The 26,674-nt window shown below is 43.6% G+C and overlaps 1 protein-coding gene across 3 annotated transcripts in view; it reads right to left on the bottom strand.

Annotated features, from left to right (window-relative positions):
- aup1 (AUP1 lipid droplet regulating VLDL assembly factor) overlaps positions 1-26,674 on the bottom strand; it is a 72,382-nt gene that overhangs the window by 9,831 nt on the left and 35,877 nt on the right. For all 3 annotated transcript variants that reach the window (XM_072256757.1, XM_072256759.1, XM_072256758.1), the window contains 3 exons: positions 18,858-18,924; positions 13,605-13,710; positions 11,267-11,425 (listed from right to left, as the gene is read on the bottom strand). In XM_072256757.1, the coding sequence (XP_072112858.1) occupies positions 11,267-11,425; positions 13,605-13,710; positions 18,858-18,924 (332 nt within the window). The remainder of the gene's footprint in view (positions 1-11,266; positions 11,426-13,604; positions 13,711-18,857; positions 18,925-26,674) is intronic.

Here is a 26,674-nt window from a genome sequence, read left to right as displayed (position 1 = left end):
AGGGAGAGAATGTTATCCTGGCACCACTGTGTCAGGGTGTCAACCGCTCCTCTGTAGGCTGTCTCATCACCGGTAGAAATAAGGCCAAAGTAGTGTCATCTGTGAACCTGATCTGCAGATTGGAGCTGTGTGTGGCACCACAGAAGAGCAACACACACAAAGATGTTGGAGAAACTCAGCAGGTTAGACAGAAGAACAACTAGTTCATTCATATCCAGTGGTTGATACAGCAAGTCCATCACAGGAAAAGCCCTCCACACCATTAAGCACATTTACAAGTGCTGCATACGTCATTAAGGGCCCTCACCATTCAGGCTGTGCTCTCTTCTTGATATTATCATCGGTCAGGAGGTACAAGAACCTTAGCACCCACACCACCAGATTTAGGAATTGTTATTACCCTTCAATCATCAGGCTCCTGAATCAGCATGGATAACTTCAGTCACCCCAACACCAAACTGATTCCACTATCTACAGACTCACCTTCAAGGACGCTATAACTCAATGTTCTTATTAATGTTTTTCATCTACACAATTTGTCTTCTTTTGCACATTGGTTGTTTGTCAGTCTTTCTGTATAATTTTTCATAAATTCTATTGCATTCCTTTCATTTCCTTGCAGACATTTACAGGAAAATAATCTCAAGAAAGTATAGTGGAAGGTTCCGGTTAATTGGGACATCGATTAATCAGGACAGCCGCTTATTTAAGACAACTCTTAAAGAGCAAAATCTAAATGAGAAAATAGTTGGGATTCCCTTTGTTTATTTCGGACAATATGCTGCTTAATTGGGGCAGTAGACAGTTCCCAAGCAGTTTCGAACTAGCATCAATCGTGTGCACTTGCGTGGCTATTAGACAAAACACCACACTTTAAACGAACAGTTTTTAAATACATTACTTGCATGCGCTGGTCTTTGCATAGCAACAATTTTTGCCACTGATGGCTGGCAAGAAATAAATAGCAGGACAACTCAGAAATGTTTTGCTCACTGCGGTTTCAAGCATTCTGCATTCACTACTTCAAAAATTTAAAAACTACTGAGGTATTGACAATCATCTTGAATGTTACAATGAAAATGAAGATTTGGAGGATGCAATCATCACAAGCATTGTATGAAACCATTCCATTATCTGCACAAGCTGTCTAAGCTGATTCTGTTCACTTACAATCAAAAGAAGACAATGCAGATTAATTCCTCCTTTGACAACTTTAGGAACTAATGCACAAAATCTTAGCAGTTTTGGTAGTGTTCTAATTTGTTCTACATTTCATTTAAATAGATAATTTATTACTCAGTTTGTCTTTTTTTTAATATATCTTTTTAACTATTTCCAAGAAACTTTGGCTAATTGGGGCAGCACTTAATTGGGTCAAAATGTACTGGTCCTGATGTGCCCCAATTAACCGGAATCCACTGTAAATGGTCACAATGTACTTTGGTAATAAATTTACTTTAACTTCGAAGTTTCTGACTGAGACTCTGCATCAGCATTTTATATGTGTCCAAAAACTAAGCATTTTTCAGTGAACTTGACAATTGGACAGTACGGTCTTTTACCTTCTTTGAATAATAGTGCATTTTCTTTATATCTACCAACAAGGGCAGATGAGTTCCTAGCTGACATCTCACCTGAACGGCAGCATTCCTGGCACTGCCCTAATGCACAGGTTTCCAGCCCAGATGTCGTGCTCAATTCTTGGAATGAAGCTTGAACATACTACCACCCCAAAGGCAAAAATGCCCCACGGTGCAATGGCCAATACCAGAGGACACCACTTAAGGTGAGTGGAGGAAAGTATCGGGGAGATGTCAGAAGTAGGCTTTTGTTTTTGCACAGAGAGTGGTGGGTGCATGGAACACGCTGTCAGATGCTTGTAAAGGCTGATACATTAAAGACATTTACAGTAGAGATTCTTAGAATGGTACATCAATGGGGCGCCACAGTGGCATGACATTATTACATTTTGAGATGTATGAATTCGGAGATTAATCATGGCATTCTCTGCATTAACCCGGTAGGTTAATGGTAAATTGTTCTGTGATAAGACTAGGGTTAAATCACGGGGGGGAGGGGTCCCACGCAGTAGGAGGGACTACTCTCTAAAATAATATTATAAAAAGAAAGCAACACACATCAAAGTTGCTGGTGAACGCAGCAGGCCAGGCAGCATCTCTAGGAAGAGGTGCAGTCGACGTTTCAGGCCGAGACCCTTCGTCAGGACTAACTGAAGGAAGAGTGAGTAAGGGATTTGAAAGTTGGAGGGGGAGGGGGAGATCCAAAATGATAGGAGAAGACAGGAGGGGGAGGGATGGAGCCAAGAGCTGGACAGGTGATAGGCAAAAGGGGATATGAGAGGATCATGGGACAGGAGGTCCGGGAAGAAAGACGGGGGAGGGGGGACCCAGAGGATGGGCAAGAGGTATATTCAGAGGGACAGAGGGAGAAAAAGGAGAGTGAGAGAAAGAATGTGCGCATAAAAATGAGTAACAGATGGGGTACGAGGGGGAGGTGGGGCCTTAGCGGAAGTTAGAGAAGTCGTTGTTCATGCCATCAGGTTGGAGGCTACCCAGATGGAATATAAGGCGTTGTTCCTCCAACCTGAGCGTGGCTTCATCTTTACAGTAGAGGAGGCCGTGGATAGACATGTCAGAATGGGAATGGGATGTGGAATTAAAATGTGTGGCCACTGGGAGATCCTGCTTTCTCTGGCGGACAGAGCGTAGATGTTCAGCAAAGCGGTCTCCCGGTCTGCGTCGGGTCTCGCCAATATATAAAAGGCCACATCGGGAGCACCGGATGCAGTATATCACCCCAGTCGACTCACAGGTGAAGTGTTGCGTAGGGAGCGATCCCTGCAGAATGCGGGGGGGGGTGGGGGAGGGAAAGATGTGCTTAGTGGTGGGATCCCGCTGGAGGTGGCGGAAGCTACGGAGAATAATATGTTGGACCCGGAGGCTGGTGGGGTGGTAGGTGAGTCCATTCGTGCCCCCCATCCCTCCCCACTGATCTCCTTCCTGGCACTTATCCGTGTAAGCGGAACAAGTGCTACACATGCCCTTACACTTCCTCCCTCACCACCATTCAGGGCCCCAAACAGTCCTTCCAGGTGAGGCAACACTTCACCTGTGAGTCGGCTGGGGTGATATACTGCGTCTGGTGCTCCCAATGTGGCCTTCTATATATTGGCGAGACCCGACGCAGACTGGAAGACCGCTTTGCTGAACATCTACGCTCTGTCTGCCAGAGAAAGCAGGATCTCCCAGTGGCCACACATTTTAATTCCACATCCCGTTCCCATTCTGACATGTCTATCCACGGCCTCCTCTACTGTAAAGATGAAGCCACACTCAGGTTGGAGGAACAACACCTTATATTCCGTCTGGGTAGCTTCCAACCTGATGGCATGAACATCGACTTCTCTAACTTCCGCTAAGGCCCCGCCTCCGCCTTGTACCCCATCTGTTACTTATTTTTATGCACACATTCTTTCTCTCACTCTCCTTTTTCTCCCTCTGTCCCTCTGAATATACCTCTTGCCCATCCTCTGGGTTCCCCCCCCCCCATCTTTCTTCCCGGATCTCCTGTCCCATGATCCTCTCGTATCCCCTTTTGCCTATCACCTGTCCAGCTCTTGGCTCTATCCCTCCCCCTCCTGTCTTCTCCTATCATTTTGGATCTCCTCCTCCCCCTCCAACTTTCAAATCCCTTACTCACTCTTCCTTCAGTTCGTCCTGACGAAGGGTCTCGGCCTGAAACGTCGACTGTACCTCCTCCTAGAGATGCTGCCTGGCCTGCTGCGTTCACCAGCAACTTTTATGTGTGTTGCTTGAATTTCCAGCATCTGCAGAATTCCTGTTTTTTGATTATGAAAAGAAAAACAGATTTCTTTGGTGCAACAGCGCCCTCCCATGGTAGAAACTGGAATTTTTCATCAGTGACTAAATTTAGGAATTAGGTTGAACTCGAGGAGAAATTTTGTCACATCTGGGATACGACCGACTCAAACGATAAACCAAACTGCTGGAGAAACTCTCTGGGTCAGACCATATCCATGGAGCCAAAGGGATGGTCATTGTTTGAGGTTGAGACCTTTCACATAGAGTGCAGGAATAGACCATTTGGGCCATAATAGTGATTTAAGCTACACATTTGCCTGCATATGTGTATCCCTCTATTCCCTGCCTGTTTATGTGCATGTCTAAATGTCTCAAACTTTGTTACTGCATCTGATTCCATCACATTCCGGGTTCAAAACTATAAAAACTGTAAACACAAAGGATTCTGCAGATGCTGGAAATCCAGAAATTCAGCTATGCCTTGAAGAAGGGTCTCGGCCTGAAATGTCAACAGTTCATTCATTTTCATAAATGCTGCCTGACCTGCTGAGTTTCTCTAGCATTTTGTGCGGGTTTCTCCGTAAAAACTTTGTCTTGTAAGACCCCTTTAAACTTCCCCTTTGCTATGTTAACCTCATCTCCTTTAATATTTGTCATTTCCAATCTGGGGAGGAAAAGACCATCTACCCCATCCTACGCCTCTTGAAATTTTATGTACTTCCATCAGGTTTCTCCTCAGCCTCCAACACTCCAAATAAAACAATCCATCGCTATCCAATCTCTCCTTACAGCAAATAATGTCTAATCCAGTCAATATCCTGGTGAACTATTTCTGCTCTCTCTTCAAAGTTTCCACAACCTCTTTGTAATGTGCAACCAGAAGTGCTCGCAATGTTCTGAGTATGACCTTACCAAAGTTCTATTAGCACAAGAGATTCGGCAGGTGCCGGAAATCCAGAGTAACACATGCAAAATGCTGGAGGAACTCAGCAGGTCAGGCAGCATCCATGGAGAGGAATAAACAGTCAACGTTTCAGGCCGAGACCCTTCTTCAGGACTGAAAGGGAAGGAGGAAGCAACCAGGATAAGAGGAAGAGGAGAGGAAGGGCACTAGAAGCTGAAAGGTGAAGCCAGGTGGATGGGAAAGGTAAATGGGTGGAGAGGAAGGAATCTGATAGGAGAGGAGAGTGGACCATAGGAAAAATGAAAGGAGGGGACTTGAGAAAGGGTAAGAGGCCAGTGGGGAATAGAAAGGCGGGGGGAATATTTTGTTTACCAGAAGGAGAAATCAATATTCAGGATATCAGGCTGGAGGCTACCCAGGCAGAATACAGGGTGTTGCTCCTCCACCTGAGGGTGGCCTCATCGTGGCACAAGAGAAGATCATCAACCAACATGTCAGAACAGGAACGGGTATTAGAATTGGAATTGTGCCATGTCCCACCATTACCAGGCTATTTCCTTGCAATATCATTTGCAGGGAGCTCCAAGATCCCTGTGTACGTCTATATTCCCAAGAGCTCTTTTCACAGGGAGGGAGGGAGGGAACGTCGACTCAAACCACCAGAGGCCTGTGTCAGGCATTTTCTTGGCTTACAAGGCACAGATTGGAAGTCTGTGTGGGGCACCACTCCTCGCACAGACTAGAGCAATGTGTGATTAAGTGCCTTGCTCAAGGGCACAAACACACTGTCACAGCTGAGGCTCGAACTAGCGACCTTCAGATAACTAAACGAACATCTTAACCACTTGGCCACATGCCCAACACGTATACTCTTTTCACAAGTATACCTTTACTATATCCTTTCTGTTTACATTTAACTTCCCAAAATGCAACATCTCACACTCACCCAACTTAAGCTCCATCTACCATTGCTTTGCCCTTATTTCTAATTATTTCTCACTATAACCTTTGACAACCTTCTTCATTAACAACTCTACCAATCTGTGTCTCTTCGGAGGGTTCTGGTTTCTTTCCATAATCAAAAAAGAATAGTTTTGTAGATTAATCGGCTGTTGTAAATTACATCTGGTGTGTAGGTGAGTCTAGGGAAGCTGATAAGAATGTGAATAGATTTAGGCTACGTCCAAACTAGACCGGATAATTTTGAAAATGCCGGTTTCACGTAAAAACGATAGGTGTCCACACCAAGCATTTTTGAAAATACCTCCATCCACATTAAAATGGGTATTTGGGCGAATCTCGTCCTACCGGGCATGCGCAGAACACATCTACGGAAAACAAGCGACATGCTTGGTGTCAAATCTCGCTGTGAAGGTCCGCGTTTGTGCAGTTACAGATTGGAAAAACTTGAAAGGCAATTGCCAAACAAGGGACAGCTGTTGGCTCTCGTGCAGGAGGACTTTAAAAAAAGCAAATACTGGAGCGTATGGAGGCAACTGACAGGGAGTTCACGAACAGTACGACTCGGCTGATGACGAACATTGAAAAACTGACCAACTCTGTTGCATTAATCAAGCACCTTGTTAAATGTATAAAACATGTCTGCATCAGTGTTATCTTGTATTTCCATACAATGTTACATTAGGCTGTTACACATCTATTGTCAGAGAAGTACTTGCATAAATAGGTAAACCACCTTCCTATAAGCAAGGACAGAAAACAGGGCAAAGTGAGTATACTTATTCATTCAGTAAGTTATGGGTCAAAGTATTTGGTGAGTACATTTCTAACTTCTGGCTTCAGTCTCGTTGCCATCTGTTCTGAAATTGTTAGGTTGTGTGGGGAGTTGCGTTCAAGAAAACAATGAAATGCCGCGCTGCCGCGACCATCTGTTCCGGCACGTCATGACAGCGTTTTTAGAAATCTCTGGTTATCCCATACACACTGCTCTGCACAATCAGCGTTTTCAAATTTACACACTCTGGAGGGTGTTTTAGAAAAGCTCTGTTTTCGGGGGAGGAAAACGCCATTTCAGTGTGGACAGAGGGTCGAAACAAAGAGAAAAAGGTTCGGTTACAGATTTATCCGGTCTAGCATGGACGTAACCTTAGAAAAGTATGTATGGATTAATATTCAATGAGTGCAAATGAATCGATAATGGTCAACATGGACTGTGGGCCAAAGGACCTGTAGCTCTTTATGATTCCAAACCTTTTCACAAAGTCCAAGTAAAATTTATTATCAAAGTACATATATGTTACCATATACTACATTGAGGCTTTTCTTGCAGACATTTTACAGGAAATAAATACAATATAATTTTTGACCAAAAGCTACTTAAGTGCAGACTGACAAGCAACCAATGTCCCAAAGGAGACAAACTGCATGAAAAATAACAACTGAGAATGAGTTGTAAAGAGTCCTTGAAAGCAAGTCCATAGGTTGTGCAATCAGTTCAGAATTGAGGCAAGTCAAGTTATCCAAGCTGGTTCAGGAGACCGATGGCTGCAGGATGACGACTCTTCCTGAACCTGGTGCTTCTGTGCCACCTGCCCAAAGGTATTAGTGAGAAGAGAGAATGATCTGCATGGTGGGGGTCTCTGATGATGGATGCCACTTTCTTGAGGTAGCGTTCCATGTAAATGGTGGGGCAGGCCTTGCCTTTGATGGACTAGGCTGTATTAACTTTGAATGAATGTAACTGAATAGCTGATGGTTAGCACAGACTGTGGGCCAAAGGGCCTGTTTCTGTGCTGTAGCTCTTTATGGTGCTAAATGTTTGGACCTCACGAAAGTGGATGGTTCTATAGATTAAGTTGGAAAATGGAGCCAAGGCCCAAACCAAATCAGACATTATTTTACTAAGCAACAGAGTGGTAGATCATTGGGAAAGAACCACCACATTTATTTAATCCTTTATTTATTTTTATTTAGAGATGCAGCATGGGACAAGACCTTCCAGCCCAATGAATTACTCCACCTGGCAACCCACCTATTTAATACTAGCCTAATCATAGCGCAGTTTACTACTACCAATTAACCGGTAAGCCTCTGGAATGTCAGAGGAAACCCATGCACTTCATGAGAAAGATGTACAAACTTCTCGCAGACAGCGGCGGAACTGAAAACTGAACTATGATAGATGTTAGCGTAATGCTATTGCAACACCAACAACCAGAGTTCAATTCCTGTCCAGTCTGTAAGGAGATTGCATGCTCTCTGCGTGGCCACGTGGGCTTCCTCTAGGTTCTCCAGTTTCTTCTCACACTCCTGGTGCTGGAAGAATGGCCCCAACACATCTCAGGTTATATTGGTTGTTGACGCATACAACACATTTCACTGTGTGTTTCAGTGTACATGGTGACAAACAAAGCTAATCTTTAACTGAGAGTGCTGATGGCAGACACTGTGGTACATGCCAACTAGGCATGCAATGTTCTTACCAGTCGAGCAGTCAGGCATGTTCACTACCCAGTGTAAAAGATTAACAGAGGCTGTGTGGTGAGATTTTAGAGTCACTGCTGAGATCTGTGGCACTCAGCTACAAAGAAAGTCAGAGATAGACTCGGGCAGCAAACAACTCAAATGGAATCTCAATAAATAACGTCAGTGTAGCAAGGTGGCACTAACATAGGCAACCAGCCGTGACCCAACTGAATAGCAGGGCAGGCACTAAGAGCCAAATAGCCCAATCCTGCTTTATCTCATCCGATAATCTCCATTTTTCTGGGTACATAATGCTTGGTACCTCAAATGATCTTCACACCATTGTAAGAAACTGCAGAGTTGTGGACACAGCTCAACCATCATGGGAAACAGCCTCCACTCCATGGAGGCTGATGATGAAACAAATCAACTCCTGGCTGAGAAGCAACTTGGATCCACTCTAATTTGCCTTCATAATAGGTCAACAGTAGGTGCCATTTCATTGGGTCTTCAGTCAATCCTGGAACATCTGGACAGTCAGGATGCTCTTCATTGACTACAGCTTGGCATTCAGTACTATCATCCCTTCAAAACTAATCAATAAGCTTCAAGACCTTGGTCTCAATATCTCCTTGTGCAACCGCATCCTTAATTTCCTCACTTACAGATCCCAATCAGTACAGATTGGCAACATCTCCTCCACAATCACCATCAGCACAGGTGCACAAGTCTGTGTGCTTAGCCCCTGCTCTACTTGCTTTATACTTATGGCTGTGAGACTAAGCCCAGTTCCAACGCCATATTTAATTTTCCTAACAACACCACTGTTATTGGCCAAAAAAATCAGCATATAGTAGGGAGATTGAAAATCTGACTGAGTGGTGCCACAATAACAACCTCTCACTCAACGTCAGCAAGACCAAAGAGTTGTATTGACTTCAGGAGGAGGAAACTGAAGGTCCATAAGCCAGTCCTCATCATGGGATCAGAGGGACAGCAACTTTAAATTCCTTGGTGTTATCATTTCAGAGGATCTGGTCATGGGTACAAGTGTCATTACAAAGAACGCACAGCAGTGTCTCTACTTTCTTACAAGTTGGTGAAGATTCAACATGTCATCTAACACTTCGACAAACTTTATAGGTGTGTGATGGAGAGCATACTGATATCCTGGTTACATCATGGCCTGGATTGGAAACACCAATGTCTTTGAAGGGAAAGTCCTACAAAAAGTAGTGGATACGGCCTTCCTGGTGAACTTGGTTGATCTCTGCCTAAACGGTTCTGGCATTGACCCAACAAATTGGAAAGTTGACCAGGCATATTGACCGGGAAGTTGACCGAGATTAATAAAGTATATCTATCTATCTATCTATCTATACCCTATTCACTGAAACAGTATGAAGCCAATCCAATAAATTACCGACCATTCAGATTACACTCAGTCATCAGCCATGATGAAAGCTGTCAATGGTGTCACTGAGTGTCACTGATCTACTCAACTGATTTCCAGTCAGGACCCAGGACCATCCAACTCCAGATATCACAAAGTTGATCTAAATATGGACCCAAGAACCAAATTTCAGTGGTGAGGTGAGTCACTGCAATGGATATTAATTTAAACTTTGACCACGTTGCTCTCTCTCCTCCCACCTACAGTTACCTAGGTTTCATCACCTAAGTTACAGTGAAAGGTTGAACAAGTTGGGTCTTTATTCTTTGGAACGTAGAAGGTTGAGGGGGGGACTTGATAGAGGTATTTAAAATTATGAGGGGGATAGATAGAGTTGACGTGGATAGGCTTTTTCCATTGAGAGTGGGGGAGATTCAAACAAGAGGACATGAGTTGAGAGTTAAAGGGCAAAAATTTAGGGGTAACATGAGGGGGAACTTCTTTACTCAGAGAGTGGTAGCTGTGTGGAACGAGTTTCCAGCAGAAGTGGTTGAGGCAGGTTCGATGTTGTCGTTTAAAGTTAAATTGGACAGCTATATGGACAGAAAAGGAACGGAGGGTTATGGGTTGAGTGCAGGTCGGTGGGACTAGGTGAGAGTACGAGTTCAGCACAGACTAGAAGGGCCGAGATGGCCTGTTTCCGTGCTGTAATTGTTATATGGTTATATAGTTTATCACGGGTAAAGCCCTCCCATCCATTGAGCACATCTACAAAGACTGCTGTCGCAGGAAAGCAGCATATATAATCAGGGAGTCCCCCACTATCCAGGTCATGTTCTCTTCTTTCTGCTGCCATCAGGAAGGTGGTATAGGAGCCCCAAGACCCATGCCACAGGTTCAGGAAGTTATTACCCCTCAACCATCAGCCTATTTGAACCAGAGGGGATAACTTCACTCACTCCAACCTGAACGGGTCCCGCAACCACCGAACTCGCTTTCAAGGACCTTATTTTATGTTCTTGATAATTATTGTTTATTATTTTGGTTTTTTTTTTTAAATTTGTATTTGCAGTTTGTTACCTTTTGCACATTAGTTGTTTGTTTGTCTTGCTCACAGTCTTTCATTGATTCTATTGCGCTTGTTTTTACTGTGTATGCCGACAAGGAAATGAATCTCTGGGTTGTATATGGTGACATTCATGTACTTAGTTTACTCTGGACTTTTCCTACACTTCACGCTGCCTCAGTAAAGCAGCCAATACCTTACCCATCTTGAACATTCTGGCTTCACCCTTCTCCCATCAGACAGAAGATACAAAAGCCTGAAAGCACGTACCACCAGGCTCAAGGACAGCTTCTATCCCACTGTTACCAGAGTCTTGAATGGACCTCTTGTATGATAAGACGGACTCTTGACCTCACAACCTACCTTGATATGATCCTGCACTTTATTGTTTACCTGTACTGCAAAGTTTAAGTCGTATTTACACATTACCCTGCATTATTATTGTTTTACCTTTTTCTAGCTCAATGCACTGTTAATGATTTGATCTGTATGAACAGTGTGCAAGACATATCTTCACTGTATCTCAGCATGTCAGACAATAATAAATCAATACCAATAATAACCCTTCTAATATGGAAACAAGTGCAAATGAAACTGGGATAAGCTGATGAAAGGAAGAGAAGACAAAGTCATACCCAAGTCCATTTTAATGACATTGAGTGGGATGTGAGGCAAAACCTCTTTGACCTGCTTTGCCATTCCAGCGATCCGAATATCCTCTGCGGACAGGCTGCTGAGGTTCAATCCTGGAAGGAAGGTACGAGGTCGAGCTCCTGAAGGTGGGGCATTAGTTCCTGAAACAAAGTTAATATTAAATTGGTAAGGCCTAATTTGGAGCATTGTGTGCAGTTTTAGTCACCAATATACAGAAAAGATGTCAATAAGATTAAAAGAGTGCAGAGAAAATTTACAGGCTGATGCCACGACTTGAGGACCTGAGCTGAATAGGTTAGGACTTCATTCCCTGTGAAGAATGAGGGGAGATTTGATAGAGGTATACAAAATTATCAGGGGCATATATAGCGTAAATGCAAAGGGGCTTTTTCCACTAAGGTTGGGTGAGACTAGAATTACAGGTCATGAGTTAAGGGTGAAAGGTGAAATACTTAAAGGGGAACATGAGGGACAAGCAGCCAGGGAAACTGGTGAATGTGAATTTGATATCAACATTTAAGAGAAATTTGAATAGGTAGATGGATGGAAAAGGTATGGATATCTATGGCCTGAGTGCAAGTTGATAGGACTAGACAGATTAATGGTTCACCATGGACTAGATGGGCTGAAGTGCCTGGTTTTGCTACGACTCTGACTCTTCCCAGCTGAGCATTTTTAGCAGGAATCTGAAGCAACAGAATTTCTTTTGTGGCCAATTAGAAGGCGGTTAATAAAAATGAAAAATGCTGACTAGACCATAGCTGAAGTTAAAGCACATGGAACGAAAGAGGATTTACTAACTTGGCAAGGGTAATGGACGAGTTACTAGTAGGGGCCCCAAGACCAAAAATACTCATCTTATTTGTAAAATGATGTGGAAAACAGGGTAGAAAACGTTTGCTATTGGCATTGCAAACAAGCTAGATAGAAACATTAAATTACAAGAGGAGATATTAATATATTGAACAAATGGGAAACAGACTTCAGTGCTGGCATCTGTAAGGTCAATTACTTCGGACGTAAAATGGATCGAGCAGAGTAATTTTAAATAGCGTAAAGGTAGCAATGAATGCCCAAAGAGATTTCGGGTCTATGGAAATTAATCACTGAAATGTCAGCAGCTGGTGCTGAAATTAATCACAAAAAAAACGAATAGAATTCTTTTCTTTATAATATCTAGGGGACTAGAATACATGAGGATAGAAGTTGTATTACGTCAATGCTAAATTCTGAATTATGAGAACAATAAGAGGTCCTGGACACCATTTAACGATACTGGGCTTTGAAAGTGTGCATACAGATTAAGCAGGTACCAAGGAACACTTTACAAGACTTGACATAGGAGGGTTGTATTAGAATGATAGAACACTAGAGCACAGAAACATGCCCTTCGGCCCACCTAGTCTGTGCCTTGGGTTCCCCTTAAATATTTCACCTTTCATGCTTAACCCATGATCTCTAATTCTAATCTCACCCAACCTAGTGGATAAAGCCTCCCTTTCAGTGCAAAATTAAACATCAAATACCAGTGTGCATAGTTTTAGGGTGATTACAGATACATCAGTGAACTCCAATCATACCATTCATTTTAGACGATGGAGATGGGAGGTCACCAATGGCCTATGCTCCACCGGGAGCCAAGAGCCCAAGAAGAATAGCTTTAAGGCACGGGTTCCCAATCTTTTTTATGCCATGGACCAACACCATCATGCAAGAGTCTGAGGACACCAGCTTGGGAACCCTTGCTTTAGGGTGATGCTAACCCTACCACAGCAACGGAATACTAAACACATAATGTTGTGTACCTCGATCAAATCTCCCCTCATTCTCCTACGCTCCAGGGCATAATTACAGGAGAACCTGCTCTGTTAAAGCCTCAAGATCAAATGGCAGGGATGAAGTTATAAACAGTTCTACATGCAAAGGAGGCATAAATTTAGAAACCTTTTCTACAAAGAGCAAGTGAAGATGGGCTGATTGTTAATTTTAAATCTAAGATTTGTAGGCTTTTATTAACAAAGTCTTAAGAGATCTGAGACAAAATGGAGAAGCCACTCATCAGCCATGACCTCAATTGGTAGTGTTACACACTCACGGGGTTAAATGACCTAGTACTGTTCCTTCCGTGTCCTCAACATCACTCATGTTTTATTTGGATTCTTTACTTTGAGCGCAGCGCATTGGCAGAAGTTACCTTGGTCAATAGATTTACATTAAATGATGATTAACTTTGCAATCTACTGTTTTTAACCAATTTCTTTATTTAGTGCTTCCCTAGCAAAACGGAATACAAGTAAGCAGCTGATATACAAGCCTGACCTGAGCTGGCCTCTTGTGGTGCCACGTGCTTCATTCTTTTGAGGTATTCCAATTTGTCAGACTTAGTATGAGGAGTCGATACAATGCCGAGTTCCATAGCTAAATGCTACAAGAGGAAAAATCAGAGTTGGTGGGCTATAGATGAGCTCCTCTCCTTTCATCCATTATGCATGCAAATATATAGCAGACACACAAGAGACTGCAGATGCTGAATCTGGAACAATACAAAAGCACTGGCTGTACACTCAAAACAAAGGATCAAAACTAGGTCATTTGGTCCATTGAGTGCTCCATCTTTCAATCATGGCCAATTTATTATCTCTCTCAATCCCATTCTCCTGCCATCTCCCCAAGACCTTTGGCACCCTTACTAATCAAGAACCCATCAACCTCTGCTTTAAATACACCCAACGACTTGGCCTTCAGTCGTCTGTGAAATTAATTCCAGATTCACCACTTTCTGGCTAAATAAATTCCTCATCTCTGTTTGAAAGGGATGTCCTCCTATTCTGAGGCTGTGCCCTCTGATCCTAGATTCCACAACAATTGAAAACATCAGGAAATTATAGACCAGTGAGTCTTACTTCAGTGCTTGGAAAGTTGATTAAGATGATCCTGAGAGACAGGATTTATGAACATTTGGAGAGGCATAATATGATTAGGAATAGTCAGCATGGCTTTGTGAAAGGCAGGTCGTACCTTACGAGCCTGATTGAATTTTTTGAGGATGTGACTAAACACATTCATGAAGGTAGAGCAGTAGATGTAGTGTATATGGATTTCAGCAAGGCATTTGACAAGGTACCCCATGCAAGGCTTATTGAAAAAGTAAGGAGGCATGGGATCCAAGGAGACATTGCTTTGTGGATCCAGAACTGGCTTGCCCACAGAAGGCAGAGTGGTTATAGATGGGTCATATTCTGCATGGAGTTCAATGACCAGTGGTGTGCCTCAGAGATCTGTTCTGGGACCCCTACTCTTCGTGATTTTTATAAATGACCTGGATGAGGAAGTGGAGGGATGGGTTAGTAAATTTGCTGATGACACAAAGGTTGGAGGTGTTGTGGGTAGTGTGGAGTGTTGTCAGAGGTTACAGCGGGACATTGACAGGATGCAAAACTGGGCTGAGAAGTGGCAGATGGAGTTCAACCCAGATAAGTGTGAGGTGGTTCATTTTGGTAGGTCAAATATGATGGCAGAATATAGTATTAATGGTAAGACTCCTGGCAGTGTGGAGGATCAGAGGGATCTTTGGGTCCGAGTCCATAAGACACTCAAAGCCGCTGCGCAGGTTGACTCTATGGTTAAGAAAGCATACGGCGCATTGGCTTTCATCAATCGTGGGATTGAGTTTAGCAGCCGAGAGGTAATGTTGCAGCTATACAGGACCCTGGTCAGACCCCACTTGGAGTATAGGAAGGATGTGGAAACCATAGAAAGGGTGCAGAGGAGATTTACAAGGATGTTGCCTGGATTGGAGAGCATGCTTTATGAGAATAGGTTGAGTGAACTCGGCCTTTTTTCCTTGGAACGACAGAGGATGAGAGGTGACCTGATAGTGGTGTATAAGATGATAAGAGGCATTGATCATGTGGATTGTCAGAGGCTTTTTCCCAGAGCTAAAATGGCTAGCATGAGAATGCACAGTTTTAAGGTTCTTGGAAGTAGGTACAGAGGAGATGTCAGGGGTTAAGTTTTTTATGCAGAGATTGGTGAGTGCATGGAATGGGCTGCCGGCGACGGTGGTGGAGGCAGATAACATAGGCTTTTTTAAGAGACTCCTGGACAGTTACATGGAGCTTAGAAAAATCAAGGGCTACGGGTAACCCAAGGTAATTTCTAAGGTAAGAACATGTTGGGCACAGCTTTGTGGACTGCAGGGCCTGTACTGTGCTGTAGGTTTTCTATGTTTCTATATCCTCTCCGCAACATTTTTGGGGGGGGGGGGGTTGGAATTGGACAGTCACACTTCAGATTAAGATTCTGGACTGAAAAGAAAGAAGCTGACATAAAATGGTAGTGGGAAGAGGTGAAGTAAGAGCTGGAAGGTGATGAGTGCGGGGGCAGGTAGCTGGAATGGTGTCAGAAGTTGGGAAGTGGTAGGTGGAATTGATAAAGGGCTGAATCTGATGGAAACTGATAGGAAGGTGAAAAATGCATCACCTTTTATCTGCATAAATTGACAAACTATACCCACTTAATTGCCTTCAAAACTTGACCTTTTTTTTACCCTGCACACCCATACCCTGTCATTAACACACAAAGTCATAAATACTTACTGAAAATGCAATAGGAATATCAGTCCCCTTCAAAGCAAGCTACAGTGAACAAATATTGGCAAGCACTGATACAGCTCTCACAAATGTTACAAAGACGCAAGGCATTACAAAGACAGTTAAATTATAAAAACAGGAAGTAATCTCAAATAAATTTCAATGTAGACAAACTGTAAGCCTTATCCACTGTAACTCAAGTACTTTTGAAAGAGTTAAAGAATTAGCCATTCAACTTGATGAACACATACAAAGATTTAATTATTTTATATTCTTAACAATTGCAATTCTGGCAGGGTCTGCAAGACATTACTTCCTACAAAGTGAAACCCAATAGTGTCAATGCCAGTGATGCTTCGCTACCAGATGAACTCAACGCCTTCTTTGTGTGCTTTGAAAGGGAGAACACAACTACAGCTGTGAAGATCCCTGCTGCACCTGACGACCCTGTGATTTCTGTCTCAGAGGCCAGTGTTAGGCTGTCTTTAAAGACAGTGAACCCTCCCAAGGTGGAAGGTCCCAATGAAGTACATGGTAAGGCTCTGAAAGCCTGTGCCAACCAACTAGTGGGAGTATTCAAGGACATTTTCAAACTCTCACCGCTACAGGCAGAAGTTCCCACTTGCTTCAAAAAAGCAACAATTATACCAATGCCTAAGAATAATAATGTGGGCTGCCTTAATAACTACCACTCAGTAGCACTCACATCGACAGTGATGAAATGCTTTGAGAGGTTGGTCATGACTAGACTGAACTCTTGCCTCAGCAAGGACCTGGGCCCATTGCAATTTGCCTATCACCACAATAGGTCAACGGCAGACACAATCTCAATGGCTCCCCACACGGCTTTAGACCACCTGGACAACACAAACACCTACGTCAGGATGCTGTTCATCGACTATAGCTCAGTATTTAATACCATCATTTCCACAATCTTGATTGAGGAGTTGCAGAACCTGGGCCCCTGTACCTCCTTCTGCAATTGGATCCTCGACTTCCTAACAGGAAGACCACAATCTGTGTAGGTTGGTTATAACATATCATCGTTGACGATCAACACTGGCGCAGCCTCAAGGGTGTGTACTTAGCCCACTGTTCTACTCTCTATAAACACGACTGTGTGGCTCAGCATAGCTCAAATATCATCTACAAATTTTCTGCCTAGTCCCCTCGGCCAGCACTGAGACCATTGCCCCCCTCACCCTTCCCATCCATGTACTTACCCAAAAAGGGTCACCCATTTCCCTCTACAGATGCTGCCTGACCCAGAGCTCTTCCATTCACAAAGTGCTGAAGGAACTCAGTAGGTCAGGCAACAAGGGGAATAAACAGTCAATGGCTCTGGCCGAAACTGCAGCCCTGATGAAGGGTCTCGGCCTGAAACGTCAACTGTTTATTCCTTTCCACAGATGCTGCCTGACCTGCTGAGTTCCTCTAGCACTTTGTGTGTGTTACTCTGGATTTCCAGCATCCGCAGAATCTCTTGTTTCAGAGATCCTCCAGAAAATGCACTGACTGAAGATTTAGAAACATTTCGAAGCAAGAACCATTTTCACTGATGGATTAGGAGAGGTCCAAGTGACATTAAAGACATGCATGATTCAGGAATAAAGTCAGCTACTGGCTTTTATCTTGACGAACAGCAATTAGGCTCGATGGGCTGAACAGAGACACAAGAGACTACAGATGCTGGAACCTAAGGCCCTCCATTTGTCAAGGTCAGCTTTGGATGTTGCACCCTAGCTATCTGCATCAAAGTCATACTCCCACTACCTATTCAATGCTCCCAATGGCAGGCATCTCAAATAGCCTCTGACAAGCAAGTTCAGCTCCTAGCCTTCACATGTGGCTTCACTACCAAGTCCTGCAAGGGAAAGGCGGATGACTGGTGCCTTAAAGCAGATCGGGCCTGTTGACCATAGTTGGAAACTCATCTAGGAGGAAAACTGATTTCAAACCTCCGCTGCCTTATAGCTATACCGATTCATGGTGAAGGCTTCAGGAGTAAACTGGAGGGAAAATCCAGAGCTGGAGTCCCCACGTCAGTCCTACATTGAGTTCAATGCTGACTGACAACTTTTGCAACACCACTGGTGCCAAACTGTATTGGTCTCTGCCATTCCTTTGAAATCATCAGCTGTACGGAGAGAGGTGGAAGTCAGCAGGTTAGGTAGAATCCTTCCACTCCCCGCGCCCCCCCCCCCTCACTGCCACTGTCCCTTCTTCTCCTGATATATAGTCCCTTCTACAACCAGTCAACCCACAACTTCCCTCATTCCACTTCCATCACTTTCTTCCTTCTCATCTACCCACTCCATCTGTCACCCATTACCCACACACTGCTCCCACTGGGCTAAATCCCTTTACTGTTCTCACCCACCCACTCGACCATATTCCACGAACTCCATCTCTTTGTTGCCTTGACCTGTCACCTCCTGGATACTGTCACTATCCTCCCATCCTCCTATCACCTCTCCTACCTGAATCCACCCATTGCAACCTCAGAACAGTGTGACGTCCTTTTAGAACTGAGATGAGGAGGAATTACCTTAGCCATAGAGCGGTGAATCTGTGGAATTTGCTGCCACAGGTGGCTGTGGAGGCCAAGCCATTGGGTATATTTAAGGCAAAGGTTGATAAGTTCTTGATTAGTCAGGGCATGAAGGAAAGGGGAGAAGGCAGGAGATTGGGGCTGAAAGGGAAAATGGATCAGCCATGTTGAAATGGCAGAGCACACTCGATGGACTAAATGGCCCGTACCTCATGGTCTTATTAGCGCCACATGTTCTGGCGCCAACATTGCAAGACCCCAATGTTCAACACAACACAAACAACAATAACAGAACAAAACGATAACAACAGCGAAAGAAGCCCCCATTGCGCCACTCCCACCCACTGACAAACACAGGTCGCCTCCAGGTTTCCAAAATCCTGTTTTAGTGTTAAGGTGGTAAAGGACTCCGTTCATCAAGCAACTTACCTCTTGCACTCTGACAGCAAATTCCTCCTCTGTTTCATCTTCCATTTGGGACATTCTGGGCAGCCACCTACAAGAGGCAGGAAATAGAAGTGCAGTGAAATTCTTTGTCACAACAGCTCACGTGCATTCAGATAAAGCTGGACTTTCCAACCCAAAGTAATTTAGCTGTTAATATTTTTATTTCTGTAGAGGTACAGAATGGTACCAGGCTCTTCCGGCCTGGTGAGTTCACACCACGCCACCCAATTACATGCATGTGACCAATTAACTAACTAACGTATATTTTTGGAAGGAAGGAGGAATCTGAAGGGAACCCATATATGGAGAATGTACAAACTCCTTAAAGGCAGCTGTGGGAGTTAAACCCGGGCCATCGGGGCTATAATAGTGTAATGCTGCCATGCTTCCTGAAACTTAAAGGATGGGGTAGCAATCCTACTACTTCTCACATGCTAAATGAATTAGTCATAGAATTTAGTGAGGCAAGATTAGCGTCGCCTGAACTGCCTTCGCAAGACCAACACTGACCAGGAAGATGATCAGTTCTGTCTGACACTAGAGGAACTGAACTCATAACTTGGTCATATCATTTGGGAGAAAACAGAAAAAAATGATTACTGCTTCCCGATGTTGTCCCACAGACTAAGCCTGTGGAAGCATGTGCACTTGCTGCAGAAATAATCCTGCTACACACTGTTCACAGTATTATTGATGAACTGGGGACGGGAAGTGGCAGATATGCATGTTAGGATAAGTATAGTCAACCACATATTGTAGGCCTGGAGGTGAAGCATATAAGCTGTATATTTTGAAATTAAAACAAAGGACAATTCTTGGTTTCACTGTCCCTATTTAACATGACAGTGTCAAAGTTAACAAGAACACTACAGTACAGAAAAAAAGCTGTACAGCCCATACCAAAATATTTTACCTAGTTCCATTCACGTGCAGCCAGACCCTACCCCTCAAAACCATGTACTTATCCAAACTTCCCTTATGTGTTTTAACCAAACCTGCATCCACCACTTCCATTGGCAGCTTGTTCCACTCTCAGCAACCTCTGAGTGAAGAAGATCCCCCTCAGGTTCCCTTAAACGTTTTATTTTCACCCTTAACGTCTATCTCTAATCTCAACTAACCTCGGTGGAAAAAATCTGCTTGCATTTACCCTATCTATATCCCTCACTATGTGGCGTGAAAGTAATTCCATAGTCTGGCCAGGCACATTTGGTGCAGTGGAAGTGCTTATAACTGTCTGGTGTGGTCACTCCCAAAAGATGCTATTGTGAGGTTTGTATTCGTGACTTCTAGGCTCCCATGCTAGGATCACTCTCTTACTGTACCAGCTGGAAGAAAAGCTGACATGCATTTTAGGTCATGAAAATACTAGTACAATGAAATGGTAAATTTATTTAAAACATAGATTCGACCAGGGGCTCCTAGCCTTATGCCATGGACAAATACCGAAAGGGATCCATTGATTCCCGGGTTAGGAAACTCTGGATTAGATTATCAAATATGGTCTTAGATTCCCCAGCTGAGTAATGACATTAGAAGTCAAAGCTGATCATACCATCTCCCACACCACCAGGTCCAGGAAGTTATTGCCCTTCAACCATCCTGAACCAACATGGATAACAACGCTGAACTGAATCCACAACCTAGTCTCACTTTCAAGGTCTTTACACCTCATGTTCTCGGTAATATTTATTATTTGTTTCTTTGCGCAGTTTATCTTTACACTTTATTTGTCACTCTTTTTGTGTTGTTTTCATAAATTATGTGTATGTCTCTGTTCTACTGTGAATGCCTGCAAGAAAATGAATCTCAGACCCCCACACGAAATGCTGGAAAAACTTGTCAGGCAGCATTATTGAGTAAATGTGACAGTACAATTATAAGACCAGTAGACATAGGAACAAAAGTAGGCCATTCAGCCCATCAAGTCTGCTCCACCATTCAATCATGGGCTGATCCAATTCTTCCAGTCATCCCTACTCCCCTGCCTTCTCCCTATAACCCTTGATGCCCTGACTAATCAAGAACCTATCTCTGCCTTAAATGCACCCAATGACTTGGCCTCCAAAGGCACTCATGGCAACAATTTCCACAGATTTACCACCCTCCATCTAAAGTAATTTCTCTGCATCTCTGTTCTAAATGGTCGTCCTTTAATCCTGAAGCTGTGTCCTCTTGTCCTAGGCTCCCCTACATATACAGTACTATGCAAAAGTCCTAGGCACATATATAGGCAGGGTGCCTAAGACTTCTGCACTGTACTGTATTTGTCAATGTGAAGCAAGTTTGTAAATCAGGTGGGAGCAAAGGATGTTAAAATGTTAAGGGTGAAGCACCACAGCAAAGATGTGAGACAAGTGGCATAAAAGGAGTGCTAGGGGTGGGTGAGGAGCCACACCTGACAAGGTCATTTGATTCCAAACAATTGGTTCACTGATCACTACAGAACACCCTATTGGTGCTTCCTGCTGCCTCCCCTCTCCGTTCTTTTCCCAACTATGATTCCCCTCTCTCTGGCCCCCTCCCACTCTCAGTCCACAATAGAAACCCATATCAGAATAAGGTAAACCATCACTCACGTCATGAAATTTGCTTTTTTATTATGCAGCAGTACAGTGCAACACATAAGATTACTACAGCACTATGCAAAAGTCTTAGACACCCTAGCAATATATATGTGCCTAAAACTTTCGTATAGTACCGTATTTACTTTAATAAATGTACTTTAAACTTGAATGGCTGGACAGAAACCTAGCAGTCCAAAGAGTGAATGATGAACTTGGGACTGGAAAGTAAGATATCTATCACAGGATTTTAAAATAATGAATAATTTTGATGAGAGAATGGTCATTTCCTCTTGTCTGGGAGTGAATAGTTCAATTCCTATGATACATCAGGAAGTGAGGTGGGTTAAGAGAGATTTCTTTTCAGGAATGTTAGCTGGAACTGGGATTTTGTTAAGTGCTTGAGGCACAGCAATGAAATGTTTCTGATAAGCACAGCACTGCAGAGAAAAAATAAAACTGCTTTTGGATTGACCATCACTACTTTAGTAAGCTGCCTCGTCCTGTGCAGCAACGGGCAGTACTATCAGCCAGATTGCCGAGTGTCAGAGACACAGAGACCAGCGACACTGGACAGCACAGCATTAAGTACAGCACTGATATCCACATTACAAAATGCTAGAGGTACTTAGCAGGTCAGATAGCATCTTTGGAGAGGAATAGCTGATGTTTCAGACTTCCGCACCCCGCTTCCTTTTCAGTATTGGAAAGTCTCAGCCCAAAATGTCAACTGTACATTTTCCTTCAAAGATGCTAAGTTTCTCCAGCATTTTCTCTGTTACCTGGATTTCCATTGCCTGCAAGAACTCGTGTTTATCGATAACCATGTCTTGGCAAAGGGCCGAAATCGACAATGCAGGCCGAGTGGGCAGAATGATTGGCAAGCAAGATCAGTATTCTGACAAAGCAGCATTTAAAACTATCAGGAGCTATTATAGGGATAATTTACACTTGTTAGCCCCTCAAAAGAAATTTTAAAAAATTATTCGAAATCAAGTTTTTATTTTTATTTTGAGGTAGCATGGAACAATCCCAACCAGCCGTGCCGCCGAGCAACCTACTTAGCATTATTCTAATCACATGACAATGACAACTTACAATGACCAGTTAACCTAACTGATGTGTCTTTGGACTGTAGGAGGAAGCTGGAGCCCACGTGATCACATTAAGAAGGTACAGATTTGAACTGTGAAACACCCCGAGCTGTAATAGCGTAGCACTAAGCACTGTGTTATCATAGTTTTCCATTAGATTTAAATCTTTCAAATTAAGTAGCTCACAAGAATTTGAGTAGAAAGGATGTTAAGATCAGTGATGAACAGAGGAAAGTCAAGAATCTAATCACAGTCATGTTTCATGGACAGCCATTTAAGACTGAAACAAGAAACTTCTTCTCCCAATAGGTCATTGACCTTTCAAATTCCATCAGAGGATTGTGGATTCTCAGGTACCAAGTATAGTACCTTGAAATCAAAAGATCTAATGCATGATATTTTGATGAAGGGCTCCAGACCAGAAAGGATAATTTCCCTTCTATGGGTGATTTCTGACCACCTGAGATTTTCCAGCCTATTCAGTTTTGACATCCACCACACTTTGAACTCCCGTTTTGGCCTCTTGCACTGTTCCAACAATGCCCATAACAAGCTTAAGATTCAGAACGCAAACACGAGGAAATCTGCAGATGCTGGAATTTCAAGCAACACACATAAAAATTGCTGCTGAACGCAGCAGGAGTCCTGACGAAGGGTCTCAGCCCGAAACGTTGACTGTATCTCTTCCTATAGATGCTGCCTGGCCTGCTGCGTTCACCAGCAATTTTTATGTGCGTTGCTTAAGATTCAGAACCTCATATTCTGACTTCACCCGTTTCAGGTCTCAGAGCTCCCCTCCAGGAAACTAGGGATTCACACAGACTCAAAACGAGGGGTTGGTCATTTAAGAAATGATAAAAAAGAAATCTCCACATAGGGTAGTGGTAGTCTACAATCTGAAGGCATGAAGATTGATTTCTCTAACTTCAGGTATTTTTCCCTCTTCCCCATTCCCTCTTAAAAAACGGAAAACACAGAAAACCTACAGCACAATACAGGCCCTTCAGCCCACAAAGCTGTGCCGAACATGTCCCTATCTTAGAAATTACCTAGGGTTACCCACAGCCCTCTATTTTACTAAGCTCCATGTACCTGTCCAGGAGTTTCCTCAAAGACCCTATCATATCCGCCTCCACCACCGTCGCCGGCAGCCCATTCCACGCACTCACTACTCTCTGCATAAAAAACTTACCCGACATTTCCTCTGTACCTACTTCCAAGCACCTTAAAACTATGCCCTCTCGTGCTAGCCATTTCAGCCCTGGGAAAAAGCCTCTGATTATCCAAACATCATTGTAAATCTCTTCTGCACCCTTTCTATGGGTTTCCACATCCTTCCTATACTCCAAGAGGGGTCTGACCAGGGTCCTATATAGCTGTAACTTTTACCTCTCGGCTACTAAACTCAATCCCACGATTGATGAAAGCCAATGCACCGTATGCTTTCTTAACCACAGAGTCAACTTGCGCAGCAGCTTTGAGTGTCCTATGGATTCGGACCCAAAGATCCCTCTGATCCTCCACACTGCCAAGAGTCTTACCATTAATACTATATTCTGCCATCGTATTTGACCTACCAAAATGAACCACCTCACACTTATCAATGTTTTGCATCCTATCAATGTTCCGCTGTAACCTCTGACAGCCCTCCACACTACCCACAACACCTTCAACCTTTGTATCATCAGCAAATTTACTAACCCATCCCTACACTTCCTCATCCAGGTCACTTATAAAAATCACGAAGAGCAGGGGTCCCAGAACAGATCCCTGAGGCACACCACTGGTGACCGACCTCCATATAACCCGTCTACAACCACTCGGCCTTCTGTGGGCAAGTCAGTTCTGGATCCACAAAGCAATGTCTCCTTGGATCCCATGCCTCCTTACTTTTTCAATAAGCCTTGCATGGGGTACCTTGTCAAATGCCTTGCTGAAATCCATATACACTAGATCTACTGCTCTAACTTCATCTATGTGTTTAGTCACATCCTCAAAAAATTCAATCAGGCTCGTAAGGGACAACCTGCCTTTGACAAAGCCATGCTGACTATTCCTGATCACATTATGCCTCTACAAATGTTTATAAATCCTGCCTCTCAGGGTCTTCTCCATCAGCTTTCCAACCACTGAAGTAAGACTCACTGGTCTATAATTTCCTGGGCTATCTCTACTCCCTTTCTTGAATAATGGAACAACATCCGCAGCCCTCCAATCCTCCGGAACCTCCCCCATCCCCATTGATGATGCAAAGGTCATTGCCAGAGGCTCAGCAATCTCCTCCCTCGCCGCCCACAGTAGCCTGGGGAACATCTCATCTGGTCCCGGTGACTTATCCAACTTGATGCTTTCCAAAAGCTCCAGCACATCCTCTTTCTTAATATCTACATGCTCAAGCTTTTCAGTCAGCTGTAAGTCATCCCTACAATCGCCAAGATCCTTTTCCGTAGTGAATACTGAAGTAAAGTACTCTAAGTACTTCTGCTATCTTCTCCGGTTCCATAGACACTTTTCCACACCTAACACCTGATTTGTCCTGTTCTCTCACATCTTATCCTCTTGCTCTTCACATACCTATAAAATGCCTTGGGGTTTTCATTAATCCTGTCCGCCAAGGCCTTCTCATGGCCCCTTCTGGCTCTCCTAATTTCTTCCTTAAGCTCCTTCCTGCTTGCCTTATAATCTTCTAGATCCTTATCATTATCTAGTTTTTTGAACTTTTCATAAGCTCTTCTTTTCTTGACTAGATGTACACCACGGTTCCTGTACCCTACCATGCTTTCCCTGTCTCATTGGAACGTACCTTCTTCCATTCTGGCTTCTTCCCCACACACTTACCTCCTCTTATCCTCACCTGCCTCTCACCATCTTCATTCCCTTTCTTCCACGGTCCACTCCCTTCTCCTTTCAGATTCCTCCTTCTTCAGCCCTTTACCTTTTCCACCTATCTTCTCATTTCACAGCCCCCCAACTTTCCCTTCACCTATCATCTGCCAGTGTGTACTCCTTCCCCCTCCCCCCACGTTAATCTGAATTCTTCCCCCTTACTTTCTGGTCCTGATGAAGGGTTTCGGCCCAAAACTACTTGCTCCTCTCCATAGATGCTACCTGACTTGCTGAGTTCTGGCAGCATTTTGTGTATGTTTGAGATTTTCCGCATCTGCAGAATCTCTAGTATAGTGATTCTTCAGAATTATCTTATCAAGAAGGCTACAAAGCACTTCATGCAAAGTATATAGGAAAAGAAAGGTACGTCGCATCCAGAGTAGGGGACTGCGTACAAGGCAAGTTACAGCAGTGGTTTGCCGTTGCCTTCTGCCGGGTGAGTTTCCAAAGAGATCACCAGCTCATAACCCAGCACGGATGGAAAGCGTGGAGGGGAGCCGGCTGGATTTGAACTCGGGACCTTTCGTGCCAAAGTCTGATGCTGATGCCGCTACGCCACCAGCCGAGTCATGCAAATTATATACAAGAGAAATTAATTCTAGGCTAATAGAGAATATGGGATTAGTCTGGGGAAAGTGGCCCATTGAAGGCCAGCAATTATCTTAAATGAATAATGGAATAGGGTAAAGTTTGTCCCTACTTTCCATGTCCAATGACTTAACATTGAAGTCAATAATTTCAGATAACCAACTTATATCGGAACTGCTTTATTCTGATGAAAGATCAGTTTACAATGTTAACTCAACCTTTATTCCATCATTGAAGGTATCCTGCCTGCTGAATACTACCAGCATATGCAGAACTGATAGCACTAATTTTTTTTTAAAACATCCCATGAGTATGTTAACTCATGTGCCATCTTCATCAGATTAGGTGCAATTAATAATCTTTCAATATCCTCACAGCACCTACTGGCCCTTCCATTGTCTTCTATCTCCAAAACATATTTTTTCTCCGTCTCCAAAATATAATTAACTTCCAACTTTTCCTACTGCGAATGAATGATACAGGACAAAGTTACTCTGATAGCCACAGACATCAGACATGTAGGCCCGACATATTGGTCAATTACAAAGAAAGCATGACATCTGCTATATTTCATTACGAGTTTGATTTATGTAACCAAAGACTCGTAAATTTCAGCAGTTGCATCACCATTTGGTATGGAGGGGCATCTGCAGAGGATTAGAAAAAG

This window comes from Mobula birostris, chromosome 4 (genome assembly GCF_030028105.1).
Source record: "Mobula birostris isolate sMobBir1 chromosome 4, sMobBir1.hap1, whole genome shotgun sequence".
NCBI classification, from domain to species: Eukaryota; Metazoa; Chordata; class Chondrichthyes; order Myliobatiformes; family Myliobatidae; genus Mobula; species Mobula birostris.
This window is presented reverse-complemented; position numbering and strand designations above follow the sequence as displayed.